Below are 14,214 nucleotides of genomic sequence, written 5' to 3'. Positions count from 1 at the left end.
TTTTCCATATTTTTGGAAATAACAAATAATATCTTAGAATATACTTTGTATTGTAATAAACAGTATTCTGTTTGTTACTATACCAAAAAAAAGAAAAATTGACTACAGCATTTTTAAGATTCTATACAGTTAAGTTGCAGTATTTGATGATCATAGAACATGTGGAATGTGTGCAATATGATGAATAAGTCCAAGTTCCTTTTTTTATTTTTGTAAATATCGGGGAGAATTTGAAGTAGTGGGGTGCTGAGAATGAAAAGGACAAACATTTCTCAGTACATTTATCATTCATTGAAATTTTGAATGATCTGGTTTCAGAATTTTCTCCATAATCCATCTGTTTTAACCTTGCAATCTATCAATAACCTTGCGATGTTTAGTTTTACTGTCATTCCGATTGACTATATACCCTATAGGTAACTATTATTACAGTTAACAAATGAACTGTTGATTTTAGCAAAAACAAATTTATTGGCTAAACAGTTTTGATTATACTTTAATTACATATATTTAGTAGCTACTAAACAATATTTGACTTTGAAATCCCCAAAATTGTACATATTAGTTTGCTTTTTGATATTCGTATCAGGATGCAATGTTTTCATGTTTTACAAATAACTGAACTCTTACAAATAAATGAAAAGTTCAAAAATAGAACTTGATGGAAAAATAGGTGAAACATTTTTCATCCCGCGATACAAGACAACACAAACAAACAAAATGCAGTTAGGGCGATTTTTAATAAATAGATAAAGAATTCAGTGGGTTAGATTATTTTGTAGTCAAATGATCATTTATCATATTCGAACAACAGTTGTTTACACTTTGTTCGTTTTAATAAGTGCTCCCGCGAAAAAGCATGGAATATAGAAATGAATATACACTTTCCAGTTGCTTTTTGTGACACATAGCTGTCGTAAATCATTCAAAATATATTTCTCTTAGATGGTGTCAAACGCTTAAGTGGGATTGACATTTGCTTGAAACGGTCGAGAAGGGAAGGTAAGTGACAAAAAAGTATAGTGATGAAGATTGGTCCTTTTTCCATGAATTCTGTATCTAAGTTTTGAGTACAGAATTACCTAAACGGGCAATCTAAACTAAACCTTTTGAGTAGCAATGAGATTTCATTCCATAATTTTAACATTTGTTTGATATATATCTCATCTATGGGGTATTTGTGATTAACTACTTTAAGTTAGAAAGAGATTCCAAATTATTTACTCAACATTTTGGTAAATCCTTTCGTGTTTCTAAAATTTAGCTAATTATATAATTTTTTTATTATCAAAACGTCTTTAATGTAGCTAACAACATTCGTCATATTTTCCTACCTCTTTAAACAAATAAGTGAATTATTTAGTTCTAAGTTTTAATTTCTTATTTAAAATAATAGTTATTTGATGGATTTATTGGATATAAGTCGTAGAAATATGAACAAGGTTTTATGGCTAACCTGCTCACCTACCTTACCAAATGGACAACTGGTTGAAGTGCAATCTTTAGAGTATTAGTGTTTTCTTTTTAATTAAAAATCCAAATTTTAGAGTTTTATTAAATAAATTTTAAAAATTTTTTCTGTTATGTAAATTAATTTTCATTGGTAAGTTTATTGTCAATAGATGTCATTTACAATATTTTTGAACGATAAGTGTTACTTGCATTGATGTGTGACTATTTCAAGGAAACGAACTTTTAATCATTTGATATAACGACCACAATATAATATCGGTTGTGAGATTAAAATTAAGGACGGGAATCGGCGAAAACTAATTTTATCTGTGCAGTATGATTTTCCCTTAGTCATTTTTATGTATCATTCACTTGGCACTTGAAAGTTTTTCATGTTTGCATGTATTGTTTTAGAAAACATCTACTAGCACTTCAAATTGCTAGCTGTGGGATTTGTTTGCTATTAAAAATGAGGCATACCTCAGAAACTTGGCTTTTATCCCAAACCTTCCTTGAGCCAGGATTGAAAAGCAAATAGGACACCCATGTAAATCAATTGTAAGTTGCATTTATATTTATGTAATGTGTCAGACATAATGTCTTTAAACATTTTTTATTTCATGATTGTATGTTATATAGTGTTATCATGGTTTTATAGGTTATATCATTCTGGTATATTGTGTAATTAGTCTATGATATTTTCTCTTATTTTTTTTCAAGTTTATTTATTTTTTGAATTGTAAATCCCATTTATAAAAAGTGGTCCAGTTTATTTGTTGGGTATTACAATTTCATCAAATTGTTTTGACTTAAGTGATTTCATTATTTGATTGATTCTCTGATTTATTATATTTCTTTTTTATTATTTTATATAAATTAATCAACAAAAGCTTAATATTTTTTATTTTAGAAAAGGATTTCAGAAAGTTTATAACAATTATTGCAAAATTTTCATGTTGATTAGCATGTTATTATTACAATATTAAGGATTATTGAACAACTATTTGTGTTCAAAGCATGAAGACATTTGAAGATAGTTGAATGCTTACTTATGGTGTATCTCCACCTTACTTTATTTTTATTATGAGCATTTATGATGTCTAAGATACTTTCAAAGATTTAGATGATAAAGCCTTCTTTTGTATCCTATGGTTACTGTTGTTTGTGATATGACACCATTGATATTTATTATTGATATTTTGATTTGTAGAGTATTATTGTTGTGTAGTGATATTGTTCCAATCTTAATACCTTATGGAGAGAAAACAGTCAAGATATATAAATATTTCACCTTCTATTACTATTACTTTTCACTATAGGAATTTTTTTTAAATTTATTTACTTGTGCCTATACTGTAAATATAAAGTGGTGTTTTGTTATCAGTTTCCCTGTGAAATCTACTTTCATTGTAAAAAAGAAATAATTTAGGGTAGAGGTAATTTTGGAATATAAGTTTTTCATACTCTCTTTGCCACATTATTTAAATTCTCACATATCAAAATTTGTGTTTATTATTAAGCTGTAATATTGATATGTAGGTTTAATTAAATACATTTGATGTGGGATAGGTAATCTGTGCTACACAGCTATTGTGGGAGGTTACTAGGACGGTTATCCAGCTTTAGTTGTAGCCAGAAGGGGATACTGTCAGTATTAGGTTCTCCATTCGTACTTTCAACAAAAAAAAAAAAACGATTCTTACGAGTTTGTTACCGTGAACAACGGAAATTTTCATTAGTATATTTTAATTTGTATTTTATAAATACTTTCTAGATATGGAGCTAAAGTTTAATAAACTTTTTTACTGTCTCATTTTAGGAAACTAAGTAAACTGAGCCATGCCCCCTTGACTTTTACGGTAATTAATTTCTTGTCTGTAAAAACGTGCTTTTAAGATTCTGAAACACATTTATTGCATTTGTATATTTTTTAAGCATGTTGCCTTAGATTCTTAACAAGTTTATATTTTAGTAATGAAGTAGATATCTGCAATAAAATCATTGTTGTTAATATACATAATTATTCAATAAATGTCATTGTTTATTTTTTTATTGTAATTGAGTGATTCAATTTAGATAACTTATTTAAATTCAGTATTGATTACAACAAAGATTTATTAAAACATACCTATTTATTTACTGAGGATTTTTTGTGCTCTGTTAGTGCAATAGCTAGATTAAAATTTTTTTTTTTAATTTTGGAATATAACAAATCCCACAATTTTTATACTTCACTTTCAATCTTACTATACTCATCTTAGTTATCAGATTATGTCATGTTTTATTGTCTTGAATTTATTCAAAACCCTGAATACAGTTATAAGTAAAACTCATTTTCATTTCTTTACAATTTATTGAATTGCTTTAACTACTTATTGGAGTAATTATTTTGGTACTAGTATATCATCTCCACACTGGGGTCTTGATTTTGGATTCATTATTTACGTTGTAATTAGCTAAAGGTACAATAATATTGATTGTACAAGGAATGTTGTTCGTTTTGATGTTTTAATGTAGATTACAGCTGTACGCCTGAACTCAGATCTCATTTTAGAGATTAACTAAGCCACTACAGGTCTAGGACTTAATCAAGTAGTTTCTGTTGAGTTTGATAATAATTTGCTTTAAAGATAACATGTGTCTATTAGCTTTGTGCTGATTGGCCATATCTGACTATTTTTGGTCAGGAGTTTTAATGTTAATACTAAATATCTATCTGACCTCTGATCATGCTTTTCAGATTAATATTATTTATTTTATTCTAAAAGTATTATAAACATCAGCTCAAACCAACTTTTTTTATATTTGCTGAAGTCTAATTTCAAGCGAGATATTTAAATGAGGTTATATGTCTACAAAACAACCATTATAATTCATCTAATTGGAAAAAAATATATCAAAATAAATTGATTTTATTAAGGTTTGGTCTTAATATTGTTTAAATTATGTTGTTTTAGGTTGATTTTGATATAAATTGTGAAATAGAAATCAGCACCCCTTTGAGGAGATAACATACTATTACTATCCATTTTAGGAGTTATTTTCATATGAACATTTATAATCACTGCTGAATAATAATATTCTTCCTATAGTTTTTCGTAATTGAAAAAAATAAAGTAAGTTGTATTAATTTTGGGTTGATGAGTTTTCTTTATTCTTTCAGCCCTGTATAACATATATTCAATTTAATATTTAATTCTTAAGGAAAATCCATTTCATATTATTTTTGTGGTCTTAATTAATATGATTATTTATTTACTGTTACGATTATTTAGCTTGTGATACTCTGTGGGACCTTGTTATAACCGTAGTTTATTATCCTAAAAATATAAATTTACTGTGGTCCTGGTTTGGACCCATACTTTGATTAATATTAAATTTAAGTCAGTTACATGTTCTATTTTTTTTATATTTATGCCCTGTAAAACTATAAATTTGATACAAAAATTTTACTTATAAAATACTTATTTTGTTTTCTGACGAAATTTCACTTCAGTTGAGTTAAAGTGGGCGAGATTAAGGATTCAAATTGTTTTTCATGAAAACATCCTGAGAAGTTTCCAGAGAACCCATTCATTAAAGCCTTCTTAATATTGTATTGAACAGAAATGCTTTTCTTTATTTGAAATTTGTGTAACATTATTTTTTTGTTATGAATTTGAAATCTTATAAGTTTAGCTACCAATTTTTGTGTTAGTTTTCTCATAATTTTAGGCTATATCAGAAAATACTTGATAAAAACATCTTTTATTGCATGTAAATTTAATAAATTTTGTTTATCCCTAATGAATTTAATGTTTCTGACCTTGTTGTATTGTGAATACTTCTGTAACAATTAGGTTCATTTCTCCCTGTTCCATGATAACAAGAGTTTACTGTAAAATGACAAAAGTATTAAAATTGTTTTGTACAACGATTGTATAATTTATTATTAGGTGTTATTTTAGTTACATAATTTGCATGATTTTTTTATTATCTTGTTTAAAAGTTATTGTTTTTTGAACCACTTAATTTCTATACTTTTATTATTAGTTTGATGAGCATGGATCTTAACTGCATGACCTATATATTTAACTTGCTAATTTGTAAATTTTAATATCAATCATTTATTAAATCTTCATATACCACTTGTTTGTTTGTTGAATTATCTAGTTTTTCAAATACTTATAGGGTAAAAACAAGAACGCAACACATTTTTTATGATATTCTTGACAAATGAGTTATTCACTTGTTTTACTTTAATATGAGAAAAACTATTTTGTATTATTTTGCTGATGGACTTCATCCTGTTTTGGATTTTAAAGCTAGATTCTACACATTGTATAACTGTAAAGATCCATTGAAAATGTATTTTATATTAAGTATGTTGTTAAATCTGTCCTCACTTGTGTTCACCTGTGAAGTAGTAGTGAGTGCGATCCACACTTGTTAGTCTTTACCAATCAGAATTATAATGAATATAATACTTAAAAAGAAAACCTCCTTAGTAGGTGCAGGAAAGAATATAATATTAAGAAACAAGAATAACAATTATTCCAATTGATTAGATTTCAAATTTAAGTTACTGGGATGAAGAAAGGCTGTGTGAGCTCTTTACAGGCAAATTCAACTTCATGAAGGATTTCCTCACACTAATATAGCTTTCAAACTTAATTTTTGATGTTTTTGAGATTACTGTACATTAAGTTATAATAATTTTGATCAATGATAAGATAATTATAATTAGATAATACATTATCTCTCCTTTATTAAAGAGCTTTTGATTAGAAGTCAAATATATTTATTATATTAAATGGATAATTTATCTACCTCATTGGTAAATTGAAATATAATATCTCGGTATTAAAGACGATCGTGGACATAACATTTTATAAATATAAACTCATTTTTTAAAAATGATCCAATCTATAAATATTTTTATTTAGACTGGGGAAAAGACCTTTGTTCTATCAAAATCTGCTTTGTATTATGTATATCTGGCTAATACCAATTATTTCAAATAAAAAAAATTAACTAACTCATTTCCATTATATTATATTTCTAATGGTTTCTGCATGGAAATAGCATATAGAAATATCTAAACTTATTCAGGACATTGCACTCTTTGCTGCTGGATTGCCAAATTACAAACTAAACAGCTTTGTTTCTAGTTTTAATTTAAAATTAGAAATTAAATTTTGAGTAGTAAAAACATTGTGTTAGAAAAATTAAAAACAATTTATTTTTTCCGATTCCTATAAAACAGAATAAAAACAATAAATTAAAGGTTGCTTTACATATGGAAAAACATAAATCAGGTTGAGTATTACCTTTTTCTACCTGTGGTACTTCAAGGTTACGGTACAATACTTATCTCGTTGTGAATTGTCCATTCTATATGGTCCTACTAGTAAATATTCGGAGGTGAGGAACCTCCTCATGCTGATTTAAAAAAAATGATCAAGTGAGCGTTTTTTTAAAGAATTGATGAACAGAAATATTTATTGTAATCGCCGTCCACTCTTGCTAATTTGAACCTGTATGAAGTGGAAAACCTCCTTGGTTCCTAGAGAACAAGAACAAGACATTTACTTAAATCGAAAAGAGCTGGTGCAATTAGATCTCTTCAATATTAATGGCCAATCTTCTTGCTTTAAATCGATCTAGAAGCTACCTTTTTGTTATGCTAGTTCTACCTGCATGTTTTGAAGTCAATTATGTGTGTGTTGCAGTAATCGAGACTTTTCCAAAGAGTTATTTATTTTCTTTCTTTACTAGCTATTTTATTCTCCTATCCAGTTGTAAAATGAGTTAGGATGTTGATACAGCTACATCATCATTCCGGTCCTGGATAAAAAAAAAATATATATTGCAGCACATTTTAGGTTTCCTCTAAACAATTTCAAAACAAAGTATCATATTTTGAAAGCAAGATCGTCCAATAAAAAAAGAGGATTAATTCGAATTGAAGCCTGTTTCATTGCTCGACTTTTAATGTAATGTAAGCCGAACAATTTAGTAAAACTGTTTATATTAAAGTGAATTTTTTTTCTTTTCAACCTCTAATAATGAAGTTATATTATCTGAAAACCTTTTTAGATCCATGTTTTATCTTGGATCCTTAGAAATTGGATTAACAATAATCGACTTTAATACTTAAAGTTACTACTACCAATTTTTTACTGTTATTTTTTCTAAAATATATTTTTTAAATTTTTTTTATTTATTTATTTTTTTTTCGGCCAAGACTTCCATTGGAGTCCTATACTGCCTAACCATGGTTGGGGGTCAAAGTTCTTCATTTTGTGGGACCACCACTCAATGAAAAAAGTCAACCGTCCCAGGTCGGATTCGAACCGGCACCGCCAATAGACATCAAATTGGTAAGACTGTGTCTTAACCACTGAGCTATGGGCGGCCCTTTCTAAAATATAAAGTTGTTATCTTTTACATTACATATTTATGATTTACTTCTGCTTTTTAATATATACTCTGAATCATTTTCCAGAAAAATTGATTTGGGTATTATTAAAGAAGCTTTTTTTACAATTTTATTATTGCAGTTAAATAAGTGTTAAAAAATATTAGATTGGTTTGTAGCCAGGAGACATTTATTGTAATGCTTGTCCAATGCTTTAGGCCATTTTGTAAGTCATTAATTATAGTACACTTCTTCGATGGATTTGTCACTAGAAACCGACGCTAATAAGATTTTATAAGGGTTTGATATAAAATGTGTGTGCTAGATGATTTAAGATAAACTTTATTTCTCTAAATGTTTTATTTTTTCTGTTGACATTAATAGAAATGTGAAAAATTATATTTAAAAAAACACTTGATAAGATTAAATCACAACCTTAATTAAATGCTTGTATAACATACTAAGTTTGGAGGTTTTGGAATTGTATCACGAAATATCACTTTTTAAATTCTGTTGTTCAAATTAAAAAATATTTTTGTATATAATTGCTATTTAATGTTTGTTTATTTTCTATTTTTTAATTTATTCCATTATCTACTTTTGATTACATTCCATGTTACATATATACATATATATATTTTTTTTTTACTAGTTACTTCATCAAAATGGCTACGGGTCGTTGTCAGTCTTCGGGTGTTAAGCAGACAGAGCTAGACCAAATATGGGATGATCTACGGCAAGGTATTGAGCAAGTATACAAGCGGCAGTTCATGTCGAAAACAAGATACATAGGCTTATACACGTATCCTTTAATTATTTATTGTTTTCTATGGTTTATTTAACAACGTAGTTACAGGAATTTATTATTAAATGCTCCAACTGCATTTCAAGCCAGTTACTGCAGCAATGTAATGATTTTATTGTTTGAATTTTGAATGGAACAGAAATTACAATATTTGTTATACAAAACTAACAGATTTGTTTTGTTTACACAATTTTTTTTTTTAAATGTAGCAAAGGCAGGCTCCTGAATCATTTTTGTCTCTATTGAATAGTTTAATTTTCTTTTCGTTTTTTTTATTTACTTACTGTTCCTGGAGATCCTAACAATAAAACATATTCATTAAACGGCTGTTTCATTCTTCAAAAGGGTTTCAGATAACTTCTAACTGATGTTCTTTTATTATTCCACATTGTGAATTAAGCTTAAGATGTGTTTTAGATCCTTGTATGCTGTTCTATGTTTAAAGAAGTTATTTTCCTGTTAGTAAAAATATTTTAATATCTCTGCAATTATTTGAAGTCTATTAGAAAGCATCGTTAAGTTATTAAATACTTTAAATAATATATCCATATTTTTTATGAAAAAGATGGTTAGGGGTGCGGTTACCAGAAAACAAAAAAAAATAGTTAACAACTATTTATTTGCCAATGTTTTGCCCCACTTTTTAAAGCTTCATCAGGACTAAAAAGAAACAAAAACAACTTGAAATATTTTGATATAATAGGATAAAATGCATAAGGTAAATTAAGGTAAGGTTAAAATTATGTAAATATAAGTGAAAAAAAATTATATACAAATGAAAGAAAATAAAAAATAAAATAGTATAAATATAAAATGGGCAATGGTAAGAATATAATAAAAAATTATGCGAACTATTTGGTTAAAAATGAAAAGGAGATGTAATAACATGTAAACATAAAAAGTAGAAATGAGAAAATAAAACAACCCACTAAAAAACAAAAAATAAAGAAGTAATTATGATTACATAAAGGTCGAGAAAGAATAAATAAAATTAATAATAATACTAATAATAAATGAGTAAAGAACAAATCAGGACCACCCACCTGTTTCAGTTGAGATCAATTCAAAACAGTGGTAGAATATCGGAAGTAAACTAAGTGGAGGGGAAGAGACCGTTAATGGTATTATCTTTGAATATATGAAATACGAGAAGGAAATATACAAATATGATGATAGTAACCGTACGAAATAATTTTTATATTCATGAAAGCTAATGTTATGAGTACTTTCCAGGATTATGTATTCCTTAATATACTTTATAGACATGTTTACAACTATTGCACAAGCGTTCACCAACAAGTAAGCAGATCTACAACAAAAGGAAAAAAAGGCCAGGTATAGTATTTTATGTTTATTTCATCTATTTAAAGAAAAAATATTAAAACTTATCTGTGTGGCTTTTCCTCCATCAGGGCTCAATAATCTTATTACATGAATCGGTTTTTTTAAATAAAAACCTTAATATCTTTGAACCTGTCAATCAGTTTAATAAGCTGATGTTATTTTTTTAAAATTTGCAAATCACGTAATTTTTCGATTCAAGTAATTTTTTCCTCTTAGATATTTATATTATTTTCACTTTCCTATGCATTGAATATAGAGTAAGGAAAAATATTGTGATTTCGACATTATAATAACATGTAAACTAATATTGAAATTTAAAAATAACATGTAATATTGTAATTTCAAATTTGAGTTTTCGAAGGAAATACATGTTTTAAGGTATCCTGAGCCTGATTAATCGAAATCATCATGACATCATGTTAAAATCAACCCACCGGAAGTGCTTATTCATAGAATTGATTTTTCATATTTTTTTTATTTTCTTGAAAACAGCTCTTATGACTGGGTCTTGATCTACCTTACAAACTTGATCAAAAGCCATTGAAAAGATAAATAATTACTCATTGTGTGAATAATTCTGCCATATCTTTCAATATTATACTTGTATGGTCTTATAATCATCTAATTTGTACATTGCTAAATATTTTAAGATAATGAATAACAATTTTTAAAACAATATATAATAGAAATTTTGTTCCATTTTGTGAGAAAGTTATTTAATTAATAAATGGAATTTGGTCCGGGTATGGTCAAATAAAACTCAAATAGTACACCAATTTACTATTTGAGTTTTATTTGACTGACCTGGACCAAATTTCATTTATTGATACACACAGTCAATCAGCAATCTTCTATTATTTAATTAATATTAATATAATCAATATTATTACTAACCAAATTGATGTATTCCAGAAGTGAGGTGTTTTAACAGAAATGCCATTATATTAGCTCATATGAACTGTTTATAATCAACAATCATGCGTACTAACATATTCTTTTTTATTATCACATTTTAGGTGACTGGAGGTGCCCAACTTGTGGGGTTGGAATTGTATAAATGTTTAAGAGATTTCTTGAGAAATTATTTAGTAAATTTACTTAAGGTAAAGTCTCTCTATTTATTTTATTACTATTATAATTTGCGTAATTTAAAAAATAAAAATAAAAAATGAAGGGACCAATAAGTCCTTAAATTTTTTTTTTTTTTATCTCCGTTTAGCTCGATACTATCTATCAGATGTCCTTCAATTTTCCTAAGTCTTTAGTAAAATATGATTATGGAAGTTCCTCAAAATAGACATTTATTTAGCCACCAGATACTTCCTCATTTGATATTAACTGTTGTCTGCTGAGAAATTTTTTAAGAAAAAAAAAATAATCACTGGAGACCAAATATAATGGTCTACTAATTTGAATTTTCATTTCTCGATGAAACAAGTTGCATCCACTACAATCGTTGATATTTGCTATAATTATTTTCCTTGACATGTCTAAATTTTAAAAACAACTCGTGGTATATTCTCAAATGACAAGTCTTTAACCTTGAAACAGGTAATTGTAGTGTGGAAATGTTGCTGATTTTTTACCTTTGTACTTGGCAGATATTTTGTTTTTAATTAATTACTCTTATTAATTTCTGAACCATCTTTAAATAAATCAGTATCAACTAAATTGATATCTGCAATATATTAAACAATTTAACTGAGTATATATTTAGTGATATACTGAGTGTTTATGTATTAGTATATTCTAATAATTTAGAATTTAATGAGGAGGGTATATAATATAATATAAGGGCAGTCAACGTTGCTATTTACTGGCGGTTTGAAGGCAAAACTGATCCGGCTGTCGATACATTGTGACTAATCCAACAACATGACTAAAATTCCTTTCTTGTCTGCTATTGCAATTTTTCATTCATTATAATTTAATCAAATAAGTAGTAATAATTCATATAATAAATTAGATTTATTGAATATTTTTATAATTAGCTTAGTTGCATGAAAGCATGGGTTTGTTTCTTTAGCCTCTTATTAATTTTTTTTTCTTAATTATATTATCTAGTCTAATGTTATATTTTTTTCATAATTTTTATCGCTAGTTTAATAATTTACTTAAATCTTTCTTCTTTAAAGGATGGCATTCACTTGATGGACGAGGATGTGTTACAGTTTTATACGCGACAGTGGGAAGAATACCAATTCAGTTCAAAAGTTTTGAATGGCGTTTGCTCTTACTTGAATAGGTACTATTTTTTACTTTATTATGTGTTATAATTTGAATAATTTTATGGGTCCAATTGCTGGAGATTAGTCTGCTTTTAAAGAGCTGAACTGAAGCTGTTATTATTTTATATATATATATGATACAGTTCATTTCAGTTACTTTCAAAATTTTATAAATTAAAAGCATAAAGTTTGCAATGTAAAATAAACACTGGTTGAAATGTCGATTCTTTTAATTTTTTGAGGTATAATATGGTTAGCACTTTACTCCAGCTGTCCCTAACTTATGTTAAATTGCAAAGCTAGTTTTATCGAAATAGGTGTCAAAAGAGCCATCTTTTCTTTATCTTACTTGGCTTCCTTTGCATTTGATATGTTTTTAATATTTAAAAATAAACAAATATTATTTTTCAGTTGTTGAAAAGTTCACTTGTTTGTGATTTCCTCTTTGAGAAAACACTTCTTTTTTTTTAGCATTTCTTTTCTTCTCTGTACTCCATACAATTAGCTTCTAAGATACTCCAATCTGAAAGTATCCTTGTGTTTAAACTAATTTATGGATATATATAATCTTTGAACTTTCTTGATACTGGTTATTATTGTTTAAATAAAATAAATTTTATCTAATTTTAGTCTCAAAACACTTTATATTTCTTTATAAGTCCAACGTTTCTGCCAATGCGTCCATCCTCAAGGATAATCCATCTCAAACAACTTTTATTATACATACGATTTTTAACAATTATAAAAAAAAAAAAATATTAATAAATTATCATACCTTAAGTACAATTTTAGAACCACATCAATTTTTAAAAACTTTATGCAGCCTATAAAAGCTGCCCAGGTGATTAATTTCAGTCCACAATTACTCTATGCGACATTAAAACATTAGGGAATCATATACATTTATTAATAAGCAATCCTTAACTTAGGTCTAATTACCTATTTTGTCAATTGTCAATTCTTCATATTAAATTAAAAATTAAAACTTTTAATCACAGTTAATTTTCACTATTACAATTTATGACAACAATGTTTGTAACCTTCCCCATACTCAGGTCAGGCATTTAATTTATTTATTTCAATTATATTTTGGTTAAATATCCTATTTCTTTTACTATTAAAATTCATATAAAGGTTAATTATAATTATCAAAATTAATTTTATCCCATATTTTTCATAAATTAATTATACTTAAAATCTCTGCTTAGTTCAGATTTCTTGAGTCTGTTTTAAAATTCACTGTATAATTATTGTTTTCTGATATGTAAATGGACTCAAGTATTTTTCTTTTGAATGTATTATTTTCCTTATATAAAATCATAGCATTTTCAAAATCGAATTTTTTTTATTTTTTTATTTAAACAATAATTTATGGATATTTATTTATTATTTTCATTTTAGGCACTGGGTTAGAAGGGAATGTGAAGAAGGAAGGAAAAGTATTTACGAAATATATCAACTGGCATTAGTCACCTGGAGGGATAATTTATTCAAGCAACTCAATCGGCAAGTAGGTTATTTTAAATCTATTTCGAGCTATGCAATACAATAAATATTTCATAAATACTCATTTATACTGATTATTAAATATTTTGATAAATAATTCATTTCATTTTCTTTTTATCAAAGGTTACAAATGCTGTACTGAAGCTTATCGAAAGAGAAAGAAATGGAGAAACAATTAACACTAGATTAGTCAGTGGTGTTATCAATTGCTATGTAGAGCTTGGTAATAATTTTAAAATCTATATAAATGTTATTTTTTGATAAATTCATTTATTTATCTGTTTTATTCCTGAAAGATGTGAATGTTTTCATTTCTTATTTCAATCCATTACCAATTATAATGTTGTTTTTTTAAATTTTTCATACAGTGAAATTTCAATAATTCATATTTGGTGGCCCGATTAAAATCTTTAACAGTTATTGAATGTTTATTTATTTGTTTAGTTCAATTAGTTAAGTTTGTCGGGGGGTGCGGTCAG

General features: G+C 26.8%; 1 protein-coding gene across 5 annotated transcripts in view; it reads left to right on the top strand.

Moving 5' to 3' along the window:
• Positions 1 to 842: 842 nt before the first annotated feature.
• Positions 843 to 14,214, top strand: part of Cul1 (cullin 1) — a 33,530-nt gene continuing 20,158 nt past the window's right edge. Inside the window, exons 1-9 of one of the 5 annotated variants that reach the window (XM_067052952.1) lie at positions 1,446 to 1,603; positions 1,867 to 2,010; positions 4,410 to 4,568; positions 8,505 to 8,654; positions 9,920 to 9,992; positions 11,018 to 11,104; positions 12,137 to 12,246; positions 13,631 to 13,739; positions 13,859 to 13,958. In XM_067052952.1, coding sequence (XP_066909053.1) covers positions 8,518 to 8,654; positions 9,920 to 9,992; positions 11,018 to 11,104; positions 12,137 to 12,246; positions 13,631 to 13,739; positions 13,859 to 13,958 — 616 coding nt within the window. In that variant the 5' untranslated portion in view covers positions 1,446 to 1,603; positions 1,867 to 2,010; positions 4,410 to 4,568; positions 8,505 to 8,517. Of the gene's footprint in view, positions 1,003 to 1,445; positions 1,604 to 1,684; positions 1,787 to 1,866; positions 2,011 to 3,271; positions 3,312 to 4,409; positions 4,569 to 8,504; positions 8,655 to 9,919; positions 9,993 to 11,017; positions 11,105 to 12,136; positions 12,247 to 13,630; positions 13,740 to 13,858; positions 13,959 to 14,214 lie in introns of those variants that run through there. The other 4 variants (XM_067052953.1, XM_014431623.2, XM_014431625.3 and 1 more) reach the window with 4 other exon arrangements.

This window comes from Halyomorpha halys, unplaced genomic scaffold (genome assembly GCF_000696795.3).
Source record: "Halyomorpha halys isolate HHAL.00 unplaced genomic scaffold, Hhal_1.1 Scaffold992.1, whole genome shotgun sequence".
Classification (NCBI taxonomy): domain Eukaryota; kingdom Metazoa; phylum Arthropoda; class Insecta; order Hemiptera; family Pentatomidae; genus Halyomorpha; species Halyomorpha halys.
The sequence above is the reverse complement of the archived record's forward strand: the minus strand, read 5'-3'. Positions and strand labels throughout refer to the sequence as shown.